General features: G+C 46.3%; 1 protein-coding gene across 2 annotated transcripts in view; it reads right to left on the bottom strand.

Annotated features, from left to right (window-relative positions):
• The window catches only part of LOC110492210 (plexin-A1), a 305959-nt gene that overhangs the window by 264642 nt on the left and 19971 nt on the right, over positions 1–21346 (bottom strand). For both annotated transcript variants that reach the window (XM_036947177.1, XM_036947176.1), the window contains exon 2: positions 1581–2950. In XM_036947177.1, coding sequence (XP_036803072.1) covers positions 1581–2753 — 1173 coding nt within the window. In that variant the 5' untranslated portion in view covers positions 2754–2950. The remainder of the gene's footprint in view (positions 1–1580; positions 2951–21346) is intronic.

Below are 21346 nucleotides of genomic sequence, written 5' to 3'. Positions count from 1 at the left end.
GCCATTAGAATAGCCACGGTTATTACCATTAATACAAGCTAGAGAGCTGTCTGCTCACTGTCTGCCAAGCACCAATCACAGAGAGAAGACGCCCCCACTACTCCTCTCTCTTCTCCTCTCCACGGCCGTGGTAGGCTCGAGAGAGAGAGAGGGAGAAAGTGAGGGGGTGGGGAAGGGAGAGAGAGAGAGAGAGCGCGAGGGAGAAAAAGAAAGACACAGAGAGAGAATACCCCACCCATGTCCACGACACAGAGCCAGGCCCAGGGAGGCTTCAAGGCACTGTTAAACCCAGCTTTGGAAAAATACTTCTATCTCACACCAATCATTTAACCTCACATCTATCTGTCCTTGTGCCCTAGCCTGGCCCTAGCAGAGAAAAACATATCAGGGAGACTATATAGGATTGCAACATGAGCAATGGCAGACTGACACTACCAAATCAAAATTCAATTAAATTGTATTGGTTGTGTAAACAAATTTGCAGATGTTATCGCAGATGCAGCGAAATGCTTATGTTTCTAACAGTGCAGTAATACCTAGCAATAAAAAATAGACTCATAATAAAAATTAAGAAATTAAGAAATATCAGAACGAGCAATGTCATAGACTGGAAAAATAATGTATACTGTATTTATACTGTACATATAATGATGTGTTCTACATGTAAACATTACCACAGTGACCCATGTTCAATGTTCAAGCCACGGGAGAACTCAGGAGATTCCTGTGTTCTGTGTATTTCCCCTGGCCTGTGAGAGGAAGAGAGGAAGCCTGCCTGCCTTTATGCCTAGCCTGGGTGATTAGGGCATCAAACATGCATGCTCACACTCACCCTCCCTGCGCCGACCTTCCCTCTGCCCCAGCCCCGACTCCAACCCCAGCCTGCAGCCTCCAGGCCAGGAGTCCCGTGGGGACAGGGGTGACATGCTAGGCCACAGACGACAGCCTCAGGACTATATAAATCAATTAGAGCCAGAAGAGCGGGAAGACTCCCAGCAAACACAGTGACGGCCCGCACATCCCACACACCAGCCTAATGATGTGGCAACACACAGCTAAGGTGGGCGCATCCATAAAGAGACAGGAGGAGAGAGAGGATAGAGTGGGATGCTGGGAGAGGAGAGAGGGGGAGGAAAGGGCGGATAGAGGGAGGGTCAGAGGAAGAAAAAAGACAGACATCTCCACAGATATGTCTGCGATCTGAAAAGGCCTATGAGGTTAGCTGCTTCCGCTGTGACTCAGTTGATTGACTTGAGTTATTTGGATAGAGTTCTAACTCCAATGTTGTGGATGTGTGAGTCAGTGAGTGTGTCTAATTGAGATCTAGCTGGGATGGGTAGGCCCCCACAGACAGCAGCTCTCAGGAGGGCTGAATGTCTGCTCTCTCTACTCTCTATTCCCTACCCTACATATGCTCCAGTCCTCAGGGACAGACCGGAAGGAGTCTCTCTCTCACACACACTGGATTTAGGAAGATAGAAACGGAAGCATCACCCAGAAAGAGGTGCTTTACCAAAATACGTCCACTTCATCATCCCAATAACCATCATTCATTCACACACAGTGAAAGTTGGACTTACTGAGTTGATGCAGGCTAGTTCCTTGTTGAGCAGCCAGGGCAGTGACAGTTTCCCCTCTCCCCTGTAGCAGGACTGGATACGCTCCTTGATCTTCTCCTTGATGCGGCGCAGCGTGAACAGGCACAGGGCTGACTCCTTGGGGGGCTTGGCACGGTTCTTCTGGCCCTGGGCGAACACCGTGAACAGCACCTCGTCCTGCTCTGAGATGCCCAGTGATCGCGCAAGCTTGGTCCCGGGTCGGCTGAGGTAGGCGTCCTGCACCAGACGATACTCCACCCCGTCCTTGGTGCAGCCGATGGGGAACTCCACGTAGGAGTAGAACTTGGGGTCGTCCACGCAGAGACGGACGATCTTAGAGGTGAAGAACTGCTCCCCGCTGGCGTCGGGCGAGGTGAGCTGGGTATCCAGCTGCAGGGTCAGATAGTAGACAAACTGCTCGCTGCTGAAGCCGTAGATGTAGTAGATGTCGAAGGCGGGGAACTTGGAGAGCGTGTCCGAGGGTATCTTGAGCTGCGAGGACACAAACTCGTCCTGGTAGACAAAGCTGAACATGTCGGCATTCTCCTCGTTGGCCATCAGCTTGCGGCTGGAGAGCGTGGGGAAGTACTCTGACTTGCCGTCGATGGGCGTGCCCACAAACAGCTTGCCAGCCCCTCCCCCGCCCCCGGCCGCGTCTCCACCGATGACTACCCCAGACATGGTGCCAGCCTCGGCCACGCTGGACAGGTAGTGCTCCTTACGGTGGTGCGGCTCACCCAACTTGAACAGGTCGTCCAACCGAAGGAACTGGCAGATGCCTTGGGAGGTGCTGCCACAAGCGATCAGGCGGTTCTGCCCGTAGTCCAGCAGCAGCAGCTTGTTGACGTTACTGGTCTGGGCCAGTTCATGGGGGCAGGATTGGACACCCGGAGGGGGGTAACACTTCTCATTGTCCACCACAGGGCCTGTAACGTGGTTGCGGAGCTTGGTCAGGTTGCTGGACAGCTTGAAGATCCAGTTGACGGCTCCCAGATACACCTCACCTGTCTTGTTGTGGACCACCAGGTGTGTGAGCCCCCCCTCTGGAGGGGAGAATGTCCTGAGGTTGCTGGGAATGGTGGCTAACACCCCTGACAACAGGAGGAGGAAGGGTAGGAGAGGGCCTCCCAGGGATGGGGTGGGGTGGCAGATCATGTTGGGCTCTGGTAGGTGAGGAGAGGTTCCTGAGTGTGTGTGTGTTCTTCTTCCTCTACTGAAGCTGTGGCTGTCCTACACCAGGCTGAAGGAAGGAAGGGAGGGGATGGTGGTGTAGCTCTGGCCTGGCGTCCTCTGGGCTCCGTGTCTCTGCTCTGTCGTCTATAACATCGTCCCCAGAGCCTCGGCCGCCAGCCCTGCGAACAGAAGGAAAAAAATACATTAGGAGACAGGACCAGGGAACGCTCTCTCCATATCGATTGGCTAGGGTTTTGAAAGCTCTGCCAGCCACACAGAGCGGTGAGGGCAAAAAATTGTCATAATACATAAACATTCATTAATTACAGTAGGGCTTTAAGGGGAATCCTATACAACATTTAATGAGCATGTCAGGCTGCCAGTCAGAGCTATCACTAACTCAACACAGAGCATTAGGCTACATTAAGCATTAAGCATTTCACTGTACCGTGTGCACGTGACCAATAAACTTTGATTTAATTTGACAGACCATGGTGTGTCCTCATTTATATTCTACACACACTCACTGCATCATCACCATCACCTGCAGCACTGGAGCAGGCGGACATGCAAGATACAGCTAGAAAGACATCCCCTACTGGGTACTGGGATAGGAAAGTTCACCCAATCACAATAAAGAATGACTTAGGTAAAGGTAAAGTGCCTTTATACTCAAACATAGAGAACTCTCAGTGCTGTCAGTATGGCCTGAATATAGAGGGGGCAGACTTCAAAAGAATACACGTTCATTTTTCTATTGCACTACTGTGTAATTGATGAAGCGAACACTATAAAAGTATCAGGATGATAAATTAAATATTACATTGGAAATGAAGAACTAGGGTTGCAAAGGGAGGGTATATTACTGGTAACTTGAAGTTTTCCAGTAAACTACCAGAATTTTGGTAACTTTCATGTTTTTATTTTATTTTCTCACATGACTAGTGGCCTTTTTGGGTACTTCAGATTTTCACAGGTGTCTGTAATTATCTCTGGCCCTCTAGCCTTATCGGATGTAAAATATATAAAATAATAAAATATTATGATTTTACAATATAAAATAGAATGACAAAACTGTAAAACATTATCTTAAATATAAACCATCAACTTAAAGAAAATTATTGGTGTTTAATATGAGGTTTCTCACATTATATATTCTGATATATTTTTTTATACACTTTTATTTATTTTACTATGTGAAAATGTCTTTGTTGTAAATATGTTGGTGCCCAACTGGTGGCAGATGTGAAAAAAGTGAATACTGTAGTTGGAAGAGTTGCCGATTTGATAGAAATAATTTCATTGCTGATTAGTTGCTTTTTTCATTAAGTTAACTATTTTCTCTTGAACCATATTGTCTATCCACTAGAAACTCATGCACAATATGAACACAGGTATAATAAATGAATAATATATATGAATATATATATATATTTTTTTTAAGTTATTCAAGTATAAATGACCAATACCATAGATTACCATTAATGACCTGTTAATTACCTACATTAATTCCAGTAACTTAGCTTTGAAGAACAAAACAAAGAGGTTGACCGCACCACTCAGACCTTAAGGGGCCGCTTTAGGAGACCCCGTTACGTTCCCTCTCTCTCTCAACCCTCTCTTTCACCCTTCAGCCTCTCTCTCACACTCCAGGCCCAGACAGACAGTTAATAACTGCTTTCAACTCCCAGTCCCTGTCTTACATCAGCCATCACGATCTGCTATATGAACCCACTGTTCAACAGCCCATCAAGACAATGGGCACACTGTGTGATGGCTGGCGTTGGTGTTTGAGTCACAAAACCCACCGTAGTCTCAACTCTCAGCTCATTCACCACGCCAAGCCACACTCACTGATGTAAATTAGAGCAATGAAAGGCTTCAGATCACACATGCATACACTCATATTCACACACACAAGCATGAATGCGTACCCATTATAATCACAGATCTGTGACTCAACACACAGAGGCAATGGTTCGAGAGCACTAGTCTGAGAAATTTCTCTGTAAATGGAGACATCAAAATGATATTATATATATATCACAGGTGAATCTATCAGGTGCACAACTATGACAACGTTCTGTCACTGTGACAAAAAAATAAACAGTCAAAATGCCACACTTAAACTAATTTGCCATTGTCCCTGAACCGTGATTGAATCTGAAAACTGAATATGTCAGTGCTTTAACTGAATTAGGACAAAAAACAGCTGGAAAACATTGAGTGAAAAGCAACTGTTTCATGTCTTGCAAAGAGATCAGCTAGCTAGAATATGAATTAGATTAACAACAGCAATGTTACTATTAAGATGTTTTAAGAGAAACAAGAGGGTCTGGATGAGAGACAGAGGTAGAAGAAAGGACGGAAGAGAGAAGTTTAAGTGGAAGAGGGATGGAAAAGGAGAAAACAGCATAGGAACTGAGTGGTCGTTACTCTTTATGGCAAAACAATTCCTTTTCAATCCCCGAGAGACGGAGGATGTTGATGATGGCTGCTCTTAGCAAGTCAGCCAGTCAGTCAGTTATTTAGTCAGCAAGTCAGCCAGTCAGTCAGTTATTTAGTCAGCCAGCCAGCCAGTCAGTCAGTTATTTAGCCAGCCAGCCAGTCAGTCAGTTATTTAGTCAGCCAGCCAGCCAGCCAGTCAGTTATTTAGCCAGCCAGTCAGTCAGTCAGTTATTTAGCCAGCCAGCCAGTCAGTCAGTTATTTAGTCAGCCAGCCAGCCAGTCAGTCAGTTATTTAGTCAGTCAGCCAGCCAGTCAGTCAGTCAGTTATTTAGTCAGCCAGCCAGCCAGTCAGTCAGTTATTTAGTCAACCAGTCAGTCAGTCAGTTATTTAGTCAGCCAGCCAGCCAGTCAGTCAGTTATTTAGTCAGCCAGCCAGCCAGTCAGTCAGTCATTTAGTCAGTCAGCCAGCCAGCCAGTCAGTCAGTTATTTAGTCAGTCAGCCAGCCAGTCAGTCAGTCAGTTATATAGTCAGCCAGCCAGTCAGTCAGTCAGTTATTTAGTCAGCCAGCCAGCCAGTCAGTCAGTTATTTAGTCAGTCAGCCAGCCAGTCAGTCAGTCAGTTATATAGTCAGCCAGCCAGTCAGTCAGTCAGTTATATAGTCAGCCAGCCAGCCAGTCAGTCAGTTATTTAGTCAGCCAGCCAGGCAGTCAGTCAGAAATGCACCTGAACTCACAGGGCTGTCCATGGCAGAGAAAATGCAAGGCAGAATAAATTCATCAATGGGTTTGGCTGCAGAGAGCAGAGCAGAGTGGTTACCAGAGGAAGACTGAGGCAGGTTATGTTGTGGACGGACGGACGGCTCGGCTGGGCTCGGCTCAACCTGCCTCCTCGGATAATGGCCCCTGAGCCATAGCGCCAACACTGATTTATTGCTTGTGGCATATCAATTACAGCACCGGCCACAAAACTGGGGCCTCATACTTAAGCAAATTTATACACACTGCATCTTTAACATGGAGGTCACATCGGAGTCTGTGTGAGAGAGGCAAGCCACAGGCAGCACCAGGAACACACCGCATATGATTTATCATTTCTATGATTTTATTTGGATCCCCATTAGCTATTGAAGAAGCAGCAGCTATTCTTCCCTCGGTCCACACAAAACATAGAACATGACAAGATACACCACACTAATGTGCAGGAACAGCAGCACAAATGTAAACTAAGAACACTATGACTAAAGAACAATATGGCCAATTTAAAAAAGAACAAGAAACAGGAAATAAAGAAATGAATCGTATTAAGAATAATGTGTGTGTGTGTGTGTGTGTCTCTTCACAGTCCGCGTTGTTCCTTGAGGTGTTGTTTTATCTGTTTTTAAAACTGATTTTATTGCCAGCCTGATGAGTTACCTGTAGCAGAGATGTCTATCCATTCTGTTCTATCGATGTTTCACAGATATGCAAACACACTTATGTATGCACACACATACAGTATGCACTCCCAAGCAACAGTATAAACATTAAGGCTACAGCTTTGTGTATTCAGTGAAACATAAACAGTGGGGCAAAAAAGTATTCAGTCAGCCACCAATTGTGCATGTTCTCCCACTTAAAAAGATGAGAGAGGCCTGAAATTTTCATCATAGGTACACTTCAACTATGACAGACAAAATTAGAAAAAAAATCCAGAAAATCACATTGTAGGATTTTTAATGCATTTATTTGCAAATGATGGTGGAAAATAAGTATTTGGTCACCTACAAACAAGCAAGATTTCTGGCTCTCACTGACCTGTAACTTCTTTAAGTTATTGTGACAGGGTAGGACCGAAGTTTTGGTCGGTGTTTCATAGGGGACCCTATAATCTTTGGCTACATTCAAATGTTTTCTCTTAGCTACTTCATGTTTCTCAAGCTACTTCAGACAGTAAGAAACACAAAATGTAATTATTGAACCCAACAAAATAATGTATTGATTTAATTCATTAAAAATCCATGTCCTCCAAATCAAGGTTTCACAATTATTGGCACTATTGTACATCTACCAAAATTAAACAAGGAATTAAATTCCACTTATTTAAGTTTATCTAAGTGTTAAGGAAGTATATTGAGCCATTGCATCACTTCCTGTTTCACTAGGGTATAAAAATGAGGTAACACGAATGCAATATCCCTTTGTCATCCAACACCATGAAGAAAAGAAAAGAACTGGCAGTTCAAAAGAGACAGATGGTCATAGACCTTCATAAATCTGATAATGGCTACAAGAAGATCCACAAACTATTGAATATACCACTGAGCACTGTCAGGGCAATTATTTAAAAATTCAAAAGATATGGAACAGTCAAAAACCTCACAGGTAGAGGACGCAAAAGCATTTTGCCCCCTAGGATAGGGAGGAGGATCGTGAGAGAAGTAACAAAATCCCCAAGAATCACTGTGAAAAAATTGCAGGCCTTGGTGGCATCTTGGGGTCACCAGGTTTCAAAAAGCACAATCAGACACCACCTCCACAACCACAGGCTCTTTGGAAGGGTTGCCAGAAGAAAGCCCTTTCTGACCCCAAGACACAGACACAAGCACATCGAGTTTGCAAAACGTCATTTAAATTATGACTGGAAGAAGGTGCCCTGGTCAGATGAGACCAAAATTGAACGTTTTGGTCAGATACAACATCGGCATGTTTGGCGTCGAAACAGAGATGCATACAAGGAGAGGCACCTCATACCCACGGTGAAACAGAGATGCATACAAGGAGAGGCACCTCATACCCACGGTGAAATATGGTGGTGGGTGTGTGATGTTTTGGGGCTGTTTTAATTCCAGAGTTCCAGGGGCGCTGGTGAAGATTGATGGCATAATGAATTCAACCAAGTATCAGACAATCTGGTTGCCACTGCCAGAAGGCTGGGACTTGGCCGTATGTGGACTTTCCAACAAGACAATTACCCAAAACATACCTCAAGATCCACACAGAAATGGTTCTGTGACAACAAAATCAATGTTCTACCATGGCCATCTCAGTCGATGGAACTCGATCCAATCAAAAACCTGTGGGCTAAGTTGAAGAGGGCAGTTGATAAGCGCAAACCCAAGAATGTGAAGGCTCTTGAAAGGACCTGCATAGAGGAATGGTCCAAATTCCCTCCAAATTTGTTCCTTAACCTTGTCAAACATTACAGGAAAAGCCTCCATGCTGTTATCCTTACCAGAGGTGGTGGCACTAAGTACTAAATGAGGAGTGCCAATAATTATGAAACCTTGATTTTGGTGAAATGTATTTTGTATTAAATAATTGTATGATTTTGGTTGGTTCCATTGAAACATTAATAAAGTACAGTATTTCTCACGTTGGCATTTTGAGTTTATCTCCATAATTATATTGTTTATATTTTTTTAAGTATTGTTTGTGCATTGCCAGTTTATGTGCCAGTAATTTTGGAGCCCACTGTATATAGGGAAGGTAATCAGGGAGGTGATGGAGTCCAGGTGAGTCTGATGACGCGCAGGTGCGCGTAACAATGGCGACAGGTGTGCTCCATAACGAGCAGCTTGATGACCTAGAGGCCGGAGAGGGAACACACGTGACAGGGATCAAATGTATTTCACAGATTGAGTCATATAATATTAGGCCTAGTGATTATTTCTCAGTATCTACTTGCGAGCGGCCGAACATGCAGCTTTCTGCAAAGGTGTAAACTTTCGTAGGCTGATGGAAGGCTACTCAGAGTCAGTCTGCCTTACAGTGAAGCCTAATCAGACGTGCTCATTGTGGTTCTAACAGGCAATGTGTCCTGGTGTACACTGCTCAAATGATATGGAACAACACCCCGAGTGCATCAGACATGAATACAACAATACAAACAGTAACAACAGCACAACAAAATTGATAAACCGTTTTCTTTTGCAGGGGCCTTGTCATTGCAACTAGTGCTTTGTAAATGCACTGAACCACAATGGTGACACACGGAGCAAAGCAAAACTTTCCTGTGGTCAACACCATTCATCTTGAGGCCACGGGGGAGAGGGTGCAAAATGCAATCTGTTCATTATATCATATAGAAATTGGACATATCTATTTTAATACAGACAATGACAAATGACCCAATGGATCATGATAATTCTCTGGTAAAAAAGTGGGGGTGCACCCTTATTTTGAAAGTGGGGGTGCAGCTGCTCCATCTGTTCAATTAATAACTGTGCTCCTTGTGTGACAGGGGGCGGGGCTAGGTCTGGTGTGAGTGAGAGAGAGCGGAGACAGACGACTCAGGTTGCGGCGTAAACTATAAAAATGGACGGTACACAAGGCAGAGTAGCATATCACATTTAACAAACCAAACATGAAATTCCATTATAGAAGGTAAAGTAAAAACCCAAACTTGTCCATGCATCAATACAGGTATATAGTCAAATATGTTATACTGCCAAGCCCTTTGGCAGATGACAACAGGTTTAGCCAGATACTTCAACAAGATAGGACTTCTATTTAGAATGATTCTACAAGGCTTACAGAGAGTGAACTAATAGTTCAAATCATGTTCACCTCACACTACTCTGGTGGCAATTCACAGGCTTCTGGAGTGAAGGAGGGATAGATGGAGTGAAAGAGAGAGAGGAGGGATGGATGGATGGATGGAGTGAAAGAGAGAGAGGATGGATGGATGGATGGAGTGAAAGAGAGAGAGGATGGATGGATGGAGTAAAAGACAGAGAGGAGGGATGGATGTAGTGAAAGACAGAGAGGAGGGATGGATGGAGTAAAAAACAGAGAGGAGGGATGGATGGAGTAAAAGACAGAGAGGATGGATGGATGGAGTAAAAGACAGAGAGGAGGGGTGGATGGAGTAAAAGACAGAGAGGAGGGATGGATGGAGTGAAAGACAGAGAGGATGGATGGATGGAGTAAAAGACAGAGAGGAGGGATGGATGGATGGAGTGAAAGAGAGAGGAGGGATGGATGGAGTGAAAGACAGAGAGGAGAGATGGATGGAGTGAAAGAGAGAGAAGAGGGATGGATGGAGTAAAACACAGAGAGGAGGGATGGATGTAGTGAAAGACAGAGAGGAGGGATGGGTGGAGTAAAAGACATAGAGGAGGGGTGGATGTAGTGAAAGACAGAGAGGAGGGATAGATGGAGTGAAAGAGAGAGAGGATGGATGGAGTAAAAGACAGAGAGGAGGGATGGATGGAGTGAAAGACAGAGAGGAGGGATGGATGGAATAAAAGACAGAGAGGAGGGGTGGATGGAGTAAAAGACAGAGAGGAGGGATGGATGGAGTGAAAGACAGAGAGGATGGGTGGATGGAGTAAAAGACAGAGAGGAGAGGTGGATGGAATAAAAGACAGAGAGGAGGGGTGGATGGAGTAAAAGACAGAGAGGAGGGATGGATGGAGTAAAGGACAGAGAGGAGGGATGGATGGAGTAAAAGACAGAGAAATCAAATCAAATCAAATTTTATTTGTCACTTACACATGGTTAGCAGATGTTAATGCGAGTTTAGCGAAATGCTTGTGCTTCTAGTTCCGACAATGCAGTAATAACAAGTAATCTAACTAACAATTCCAAAACTACTGTCTTGTACACAGTGTAAGGGGATAAAGAATATGTACATAAGGATATATGAATGAGAGGAGGGGTGGATGGAGTAAACGACAGAGAGGAGAGATGGATGGAGTGAAAGATAGAGAGGAGGGATGGATGTAGTGAAAGACAGAGAGGAGGGATGGATGGAGTGAAAGACAGAGAGGAGGGATGGATGGAGTAAAGGACAGAGAGGAGGGATGGATGGAGTAAAAGACAGAGAGGAGGGGTGGATGGAGTAAACGACAGAGAGGAGAGATGGATGGAGTGAAAGATAGAGAGGAGGGATGTATGTAGTGAAAGACAGAGAGGAGGGATGGATGGAGTAAAGGACAGAGAGGAGGGATGGATGGAGTAAAAGACAGAGAGGAGGGGAGGATGGAGTAAACGACAGAGAGGAGGGATGGATGGAGTGAAAGACAGAGAGGCGGGATGGATGGAGTAAAAGACAGAGAGGAGGGATGGATGGAGTAAAAGACAGAGAGGAGGGGGATGGAGTGAAAGACAGAGGTGGAGGAATGGATGGAGTAAAAGACAGAGGAGGGATGGATGGAGTAAACGACAGAGAGGAGGGGGATGGAGTAAAAGACAGAGAGGAGGGATGGATGGATGGAGTGAAAGACAGAGAGGAGAGATGGATGGATGGAGTGAAAGACAGAGAGGAGGGATGGATGGATGGAGTGAAAGACAGAGAGGAGAGATGGATGGATGGAGTGAAAGACAGAGAGGAGGGATGGATGGATGGAGTGAAAGACAGAGAGGAGGGATGGATGGATGGAGTGAAAGATAGAGAGGAGGGATGGATGTAGTGAAAGACAGAGAGGAGGGATGGATGGAGTGAAAGACAGAGAGGAGGGATGGATGGAGTAAAGGACAGAGAGGAGGGATGGATGGAGTAAAAGACAGAGAGGAGGGGTGGATGGAGTAAACGACAGAGAGGAGAGATGGATGGAGTGAAAGATAGAGAGGAGGGATGTATGTAGTGAAAGACAGAGAGGAGGGATGGATGGAGTAAAGGACAGAGAGGAGGGATGGATGGAGTAAAAGACAGAGAGGAGGGGAGGATGGAGTAAACGACAGAGAGGAGGGATGGATGGAGTGAAAGATAGAGAGGAGGGGTGGATGGAGTAAAAGACAGAGAGGAGGGATGGATGGAGTGAAAGACAGAGAGGCGGGATGGATGGAGTAAAAGACAGAGAGGAGGGATGGATGGAGTAAAAGACAGAGAGGAGGGGGATGGAGTGAAAGACAGAGGTGGAGGAATGGATGGAGTAAAAGACAGAGGAGGGATGGATGGAGTAAACGACAGAGAGGAGGGGGATGGAGTAAAAGACAGAGAGGAGGGATGGATGGATGGAGTGAAAGACAGAGAGGAGGGATGGATGGATGGAGTGAAAGACAGAGAGGAGAGATGGATGGATGGCGTGAAAGACAGAGAGGAGGGATGGATGGATGGAGTGAAAGACAGAGAGGAGGGATGGATGGATGGAGTGAAAGACAGAGAGGAGAGATGGATGGATGGAGTGAAAGACAGAGAGGAGGGATGGATGGATGGAGTGAAAGACAGAGAGGAGAGATGGATGGAGTGAAAGAGAGAGGAGGGATGGATGGAGTGAAAGACAGAGAGGAGGGTGGATGGAGTGAAAGACAGAGAGGAGGGATGGATGGAGTAAAAGACAGAGAGGAGGGGGATTGAGGAAAGGACAGTGAGATTGGTCAGAAAACATTGCCCAGCTTCCCAGCTGCAATACTAATATGAAAACCGGGCCAAGCCTCTCAATCCAGCCCAGAAAAATCCATCATAACAGGAGATTGTTTCCGATGAGAAGGCAGAATCACCATATCAGCAGCAAAACACAAGTCAATCTGGCATGAAAGTCCTAAAGTAACGAGTGCAGCGGTTTAGCAGGATGAGGTCGGGCCAGAGACTCAATCAGGGCAGGGAGGGGGGAAGGCAGGGAGGGGGGAAAGGCGGGGAGGAGGGAAGGGGGGGAGGGGGGAAGCCGGGGAGGGGGGAAGGCAGGAGGCAGGGAGGGGGGAGGCAGGGAGGGGGGAAGGCGGGGAGGGGGGAAGGCGGGGAGGGGGGAAGGCAGGGAGGGCGGAGGCAGGGAGGGGGGAAGGCGGGAAGGCGGGGAGGGGGGAGGGGGGAAGGCGGGGAGGGGGGAAGGCAGGGACGGGGGAGGCAGGGAGGGGGGAAGACGGGGAGGGGGGAAGACGGGGAGGGGGGAAGGCGGGGAGGGGGGAAGGCAGGGAGGGGGGAAGGCAGGGAGGGGGGAAGGCAGGGAGGGGGGAAGGCAGGGAGGGAGGAAGGCAGGGACGTGGGAGGCAGGGAGGGGGGAAGGCAGGGAGGGGGGAAGGCAGGGACGGGGGGAAGGCAGGGAGGGAGGAAGGCAGGGAGGGGGGAAGACAGGGAGGGGGGAAGGCAGGGAGGGGGGAAGGCAGGGAGGGGGGAAGACAGGGAGGGGGGAAGACAGGGAGGGGGGAAGGCAGGGAGGGGGGAAGGCAGGGAGGGAGGAAGGCAGGGAGGGGGGAAGACAGGGAGGGGGGAAGGCAGGGAGGGGGGAAGGCGGGGAGGGGGGAAGGCAGGGACGGGGGAGGCAGGGAGGGGGGAAGACGGGGAGGGGGGAAGACGGGGAGGGGGGAAGGCGGGGAGGGGGGAAGGCGGGGAGGGGGGAAGACAGGGAGGGGGGAAGACAGGGAGGGGGGAAGGCAGGGAGGGAGGAAGGCAGGGAGGGAGGAAGGCAGGGACGGGGGAGGCAGGGACGGGGGAGGCAGGCAGGGAGGGGGGAAGACAGGGAGGGGGGAAGGCAGGGAGGGGGGAAGGCAGGGAGGGAGGAAGGCAGGGAGGGGGGAAGACAGGGAGGGGGGAAGACAGGGAGGGGGGAAGGCAGGGAGGGGGGAAGACAGGGAGGGGGGAAGGCAGGGAGGGGGGAAGACAGGGAGGGGGGAAGGCAGGGAGGGGGGAAGACAGGGAGGGGGGAAGGCAGGGAGGGGGGAAGGCAGGGAGGGAGGAAGGCAGGGAGGGGGGAAGGCAGGGACGTGGGAGGCAGGGAGGGGGGAAGGCAGGGAGGGGGGAAGGCAGGGACGGGGGGAAGGCAGGGAGGGAGGAAGGCAGGGAGGGGGGAAGACAGGGAGGGGGGAAGGCAGGGAGGGGGGAAGGCAGGGAGGGGGGAAGGCAGGGGGGGGGGAGACAGGGAGGGGGGAAGACAGGGAGGGGGGAAGACAGGGAGGGGGGAAGGCAGGGAGGGGGGAAGACAGGGAGGGGGGAAGGCAGGGAGGGAAGAAGGCAGGGACGGGGGAAGGCAGGAAGGGCGGAAGGCAGGGAGGGGGGAGGGAGGGAGCCAGGCCGGCATGGAGGGAGGCATAAAGGCAGGGAGGGAGAGAGGCAGGCAGGGAGGCAGGGAGGGATGCAGGCAAGCAGGGAGGGAGGGAGGGAGGCAGGGAGGGAGGGAGGCAGGCAGGCAGGCAGAGAGGGAGGCAGGCAGGGAGGGAGGGAGGGGGTCTTCACTGGAAAATAAAAAGTTGACAGGGACAAAATGAGCAAAGAAAATACAACTGCCAAATATGCAATTATTATTTGGCAATTTTTACCCCTTTTTCTCCCCAATTAGTAATTACAGTCTTGTCCCGTCGCTGCAACTCCCAAATGGACTCAGGAAGGTCGAGAGCCATGCGTCCTCCGAAACACGGCCCTGCCAAGCCGCACTGCTTCTTGACCCGCTACTTGCTTAACCCGGAAGCCACCTGTACCAATGTGTCGGAGGAAACACCGTAAAACTGGCAACCGAAGTCAGCGTGCATGCAGAGAAGTCGCTAGAGCGCGATGGGACAAGGACATCCCAGCCGGCCAAACCCTCATCTAATCCGGACGACACTGGGCCAATTCATGGGTCTCCCGGTGGCAGCTGGCTGCAACACAGCCTGGGATCGAACTTGGGTCTGTAGTGACGCCTATAGCACTGCGATACAGTGTCTTAGACCGCTGCGCCACTCAGGAGGACACCAAATCTGCAATTTGAGAGATAAGGAATGATGTTCCTTTCCCAACAGTTTACATATTTGTGTTGAAAAAGTTCAACGTTAAGGTTTAAATTCCCCAAGTGGGAATATTTAACAGGATGAAGAGGCAGACAGTGGGCCGTTATTGGGTTCATGTTCAGTGGGCTGTTATTGTGTTCATTTACAGGGAGGGGATAGCGTGTGAGATGGGTGTGTTTTGATAAGGTTTATGGAGTGTCTTGTTGAGGTGGAACAGATTGATATCACTGTTAGGCTGGGAGGGGGGGTCCTTGGCTGTGTGCTGACTGCTGTCTGAGGCCATAAGGGCAAGGGGCCATACGGCTGTTAATAGTAAGGCTGTGTGGCTGACTGTGGCTGGCTGTGTGGCTGACTGTGGCTGGCTGTGTGGCTGACTGGCTGGCTGTGTGGCTGACTGTATGGCTGCTGCTGTGGTCCAGTGTGCCTCTGCTCACCATGCAAGGCACTGATTAGAACACTGCACTCCATTTATACTGTACTGCATTCCATGCCTGACACAGTGACCTCACTGACAGCTGCCCACACACACACACACACACACACACACACACACACAAATACAGACACACACACACACACAGATACAGACACACAAACACACACACAGATACAGACACACACACACACACACACACACACAGATACAGACACACACACACACACACACTTGTGTTTTTTCTAGGTCAAACAGGATTAGCGTGGAAAAGCAGCTCTGCCCCGTCAAGGATACAATGACTCAATGGCAGTTCAATTCAGTTGGCCACTGAAGAAGCCAGACAGCCAGGCCTCTCCATCCTGTACACGCTGTGTCACACACTCACACACACATCCAAAACACACAGGAACAGCTTCATGGGGTAACAGGTGCAGCTTACCAGACACAGTCACTCACAGTGATAAAAGGCGGGTGGTTCTGACAGAATCAGTGTCAGTATCTTAGAGTAACTATGTACAGTATTCATTCCAAACCTCCTGAGTTGAGGGATTTAAAAGGATCAAATATCCTGAACCAGACTGGACTCATGACCTCACGTCCACTACCAGTACATACTAAACACAGAACACTACATACTAAACACAGAACACTACAGAACAAACACAGAACACTACATACTAAACACAGAACACTACAGAACAAACACAGAACACTACAGAACAAACACAGAACACTACAGAACAAACACAGAACACTACATACTAAACACAGAACACTACAGAACAAACACAGAACACTACAGAACAAACACAGAACACTACATACTAAACACAGAACACTACATACTAAACACAGAACACTACATACTAAACACAGAACACTACAGAACAAACACAGAACACAACATACTAAACACAGAACACTACAGAACAAACACAGAACACTACAGAACAAACACAGAACACTACAGAACAAACACAGAACACTACATACTAAACACAGAACACTACATACTAAACACAGAACACTACAGAACAAACACAGAACACTACATACTAAACACAGAACACTACAGAACAAACACAGAACACTACAGAACAAACACAGAACACTACATACTAAACACAGAACACTACAGAACAAACACAGAACACTACAGAACAAACACAGAACACTACATACTAAACACAGAACACTACATACTAAACACAGAACACTACATACTAAACACAGAACACTACATACTAAACACAGAACACTACAGAACAAACACAGAACACTACATACTAAACACAGAACACTACAGAACAAACACAGAACACTACATACTAAACACAGAACACTACATACTAAACACAAAACACTACAGAACAAACACAGAACACTACATACTAAACACAGAACACTACAGAACAAACACAGAACACTACAGAACAAACACAGAACACTACATACTAAACACAGAACACTACATACTAAACACAAAACACTACAGAACAAACACAGAACACTACATACTAAACACAGAACACTACAGAACAAACACAGAACACTACAGAACAAACACAGAACACTACATACTAAACACAGAACACTACATACTAAACACAAAACACTACAGAACAAACACAGAACACTACATACTAAACACAGAACACTACAGAACAAACACAGAACACTACATACTAAACACAGAACACTACAGAACAAACACAGAACACTACAGAACAAACACAGAACACTACATACTAAACACAGAACACTACATACTAAACACAGAACACTATAGAACACTACAGACCAAACACAGAACACTACAGACCAAACACAGAACACTACAAACCAAATACAGAACACTACAGACCAAACACAGAACACTACAGACCAAACACAGAACACTACAGACCAAACACAGAACACTACATACTAAACACAGAACACTACATACTAAACACAGAACACTACAGAACAAACACAGAACACTACATACTAAACACAGAACACTACAGAACAAACACAGAACACTACAGAACAAACACAGAACACTACAGAACAAACACAGAACACTACATACTAAACACAGAACACTACAGAACAAACACAGAACACTACAGAACAAACACAGAACACTACATACTAAACACAGAACACTACATACTAAACACAGAACACTACATACTAAACACAGAACACTACATACTAAACACAGAACACTACAGAACAAACACAGAACACTACATACTAAACACAGAACACTACAGAACAAACACAGAACACTACATACTAAACACAGAACACTACATACTAAACACAAAACACTACAGAACAAACACAGAACACTACATACTAAACACAGAACACTACAGAACAAACACAGAACACTACATACTAAACACAGAACACTACAGAACAAACACAGAACACTACAGAACAAACACAGAACACTACATACTAAACACAGAACACTACATACTAAACACAGAACACTATAGAACACTACAGACCAAACACAGAACACTACAGACCAAACACAGAACACTACAAACCAAATACAGAACACTACAGACCAAACACAGAACACTACAGACCAAACACAGAACACTACAGACCAAACACAGAACACTACAGACCAAACACAGAACACTACAAACCAAATACAGAACACTACAGACCAAACACAGAACACTACAGACCAAACACAGAACACTACAGACCAAACACAGAACACTACAGACCAAACACAGAACACTACAGACCAAACACAGAACACTACAGACCAAACACAGAACACTACAGACCAAACACAGAACACTACATACTAAACACAGAACACTACATACTAAACACAGAACACTATAGAACACTACAGACCAAACACAGAACACTACAGACCAAACACAGAACACTACAGACCAAACACAGAACACTACAGACCAAACACAGAACACTACAGACCAAACACAGAACACTACAGAACAAACACAGAACACTACATACTAAACACAGAACACTACATACTAAACACAGAACACTACATACTAAACACAGAACACTACATACTAAACACAGAACACTACAGAACAAACACAGAACACTACAGAACAAACACAGAACAATACATACTAAACACAGAACACTACATACTAAACACAGAACACTATAGAACACTACAGAACAAACACAGAACACTACAGACCAAATACAGAACACTACAGAACAAACACAGAACACTACATACTAAACACAAAACACTACAGAACAAACACAGAACACTACAGAACAAACACAGAACACTACATACTAAACACAGAACACTACATACTAAACACAGAACACTACAGAACAAACACAGAACACTACATACTAAACACAAAACACTACAGAACAAACACAGAACACTACATACTAAACACAGAACACTACATACTAAACACAGAACACTACAGAACAAACACAGAACACTACATACTAAACACAGAACACTACATACTAAACACAAAACACTACAGAACAAACACAGAACACTACAGAACAAACACAGAACACTACATACTAAACACAGAACACTACATACTAAACACAAAACACTACATACTAAACACAGAACACTACATACTAAACACAGAACACTACATACTAAACACAGAACACTACAGAACAAACACAGAACACTACATACTAAACACAGAACACTACAGAACAAACACAGAACACTACATACTAAACACAGAACACTACAGAACAAACACAGAACACTACATACTAAACACAGAACACTACATACTAAACACAAAACACTACAGAACAAACACAGAACACTACATACTAAACACAGAACACTACATACTAAACACAAAACACTACAGAACAAACACAGAACACTACATACTAAACACAGAACACTACATACTAAACACAGAACACTACAGAACAAACACAGAACACTACAGAACAAACACAGAATACTACAGAACACTACAGAACAAACACAGAACACTACAGAACAAACACAGAATACTACAGAACAAACACAGAACACTACAGAACACTACAGAACAAACACAGAATACTACAGAACACTACAGAACAAACACAGAACACTACAGAACAAACACAGAACACTATAGAACACTACAGAACAAACACAGAACACTACAGACCAAATACAGAACACTACAGAACAAACACAGGACACTACAGACCAAACACAGAACACTACAGAACAAACACAGAACACTACAGAACAAACACAGAACACTACAGACCAAACACAGAACACTACAGAACAAACACAGAACACTATAGAACACTACAGACCAAACACAGAACACTACAGACCAAACACAGAACACTAAAGACCAAACACAGAACACTACAGAACAAACACAAAGTCACCCATAACCTGCTATTCCAGTTCTTTCAAGTCTCCAATCAAATAAATGCTGAGAGTGCTGGATTGGAGAGTACTGGGGAAATGCTAGAAGTGACGTATCCTGGCCCACCTGGAGCTGACGTTTACTAGCCTTAATACCGGTGGAAAAGCACTCCTAAAAACACAGCAAACTGTGTGCCGTCATGAAGATTGCAGTGCCATAGTAAACTCAAGGCACTCCAAGGAGAAATATATAAAAGACCATCACCAGCTCCTTCTACTCTGCTGTAAAGGAGAATGCCTAGCCCGGCTATTTCAGCCCTAAAAGCCCCGGTGCCTGACCTGCCAGTAAAAGGTAGAGTTCTGTGCGCGGGCTATCTCACTGCAGGAGGAACAGCAGCACCGCACTGCAACAACAGGAGGGTCTATAAACAGCCAACGAGACACGGAGTAGTGGACAGAATAGATCAAGCATTCTAGAAACCAACAGTGCAACACTTGCATTGTCTGCACCCACACTGTCCTCCACACCATACAGCATGCATTAACGTTGTTCCCAAATATGTGTTGTCATTGTTATGTTCCCTAATAACAAAGGAGTAGTGTGAGTCTGTGAGGTATAGCCATAAAGCAACCACCCTCATGCAGAACAGACAGTGCCAACACTCTCTTCTCTTCTTATAGGGTAGTCTATTAGGTTTATGACAATGACCTCATTTTATAGCAGGTGTTATAGCGCCACAACACTCATAAAAATTGTTTCAATTGCACTGACTGAAGTCCAAACTAAGACAAATGCCCTTATTCTTCCCTAAAGGCTGGGTATCTATCCAGTTTCCATTTGTCAGATGTATGGCAGTGCTCTCTCTCTCTCTTTCTTTTTACCCTCTCTTTCTTTCTCTAGCTCCCTCTTTCTCTCCCCCTCTCTCTCCCTTTCTCTCTCTCTCTCTTTCTTACACTAGCTCCCTCTTTCTCTCCCCCTTTCTCTCTCTCTCTCTTTCTTTTTACCCTCTTTCTTTCTCTAGCTCCCTCTTTCTCTCCCCCTCTCTCTCCCTTTCTCTTTCTCTCTCTTTCTTACACTAGCTCCCTCTTTCTCTCCCCCTTTCTCTCTCTCTCTCTTTCTTTTTACCCTCTTTCTTTCTCTAGCTCCCTCTTTCTCTCCCTCTCTCTCTCTCTCACCCTTTCTCTCTCTCCCTCTCTCCCTTTCTCTCTCTCCCTGTTTCTTTTTACCCTCTCTTTCTTTCTCTAGCTCCCTCTTTCAATCCCTCTCTCTCTCCCTCTCTCCCTTTCTCTCTCTCCCTCTCTCCCTTTCTCTCTCTCCCTCTCTCCCTTTCTCTCTCTTCCTCTCTCCCTTTCTCTCTCTCCCTCTTTCTTTTTACCCTCTCTCTTGTCCTCTTTCGTTCTTTCTCTCTCCCTTTCTCTCTCTTTCACCTTCTCTCCCTCTTTCTCCCTGGTAGAAGAGGAAAACGACCCCTGATACAGGCTGAGAGCCTCCTCTCGACCGAACAGTACAAGCCTAAAAGGACCTACTCATTTTCTTAATAACACAATTGCCACACTGCAGTTTGGAGCCAGTTTAGATTATCTACGGCGAATTCCATGATAAAATCCAGCATTTCGGGGCATTTTGAAGCACTTAAAATACTTAAGTGATTGTAGCTCCAGGGTCCTCTTTAGCGTACAGTCAAATAGAGGGGT

Source organism: Oncorhynchus mykiss, chromosome 16 (assembly GCF_013265735.2).
Source record: "Oncorhynchus mykiss isolate Arlee chromosome 16, USDA_OmykA_1.1, whole genome shotgun sequence".
Taxonomy (NCBI): domain Eukaryota; kingdom Metazoa; phylum Chordata; class Actinopteri; order Salmoniformes; family Salmonidae; genus Oncorhynchus; species Oncorhynchus mykiss.
The sequence above is the reverse complement of the archived record's forward strand: the minus strand, read 5'-3'. Positions and strand labels throughout refer to the sequence as shown.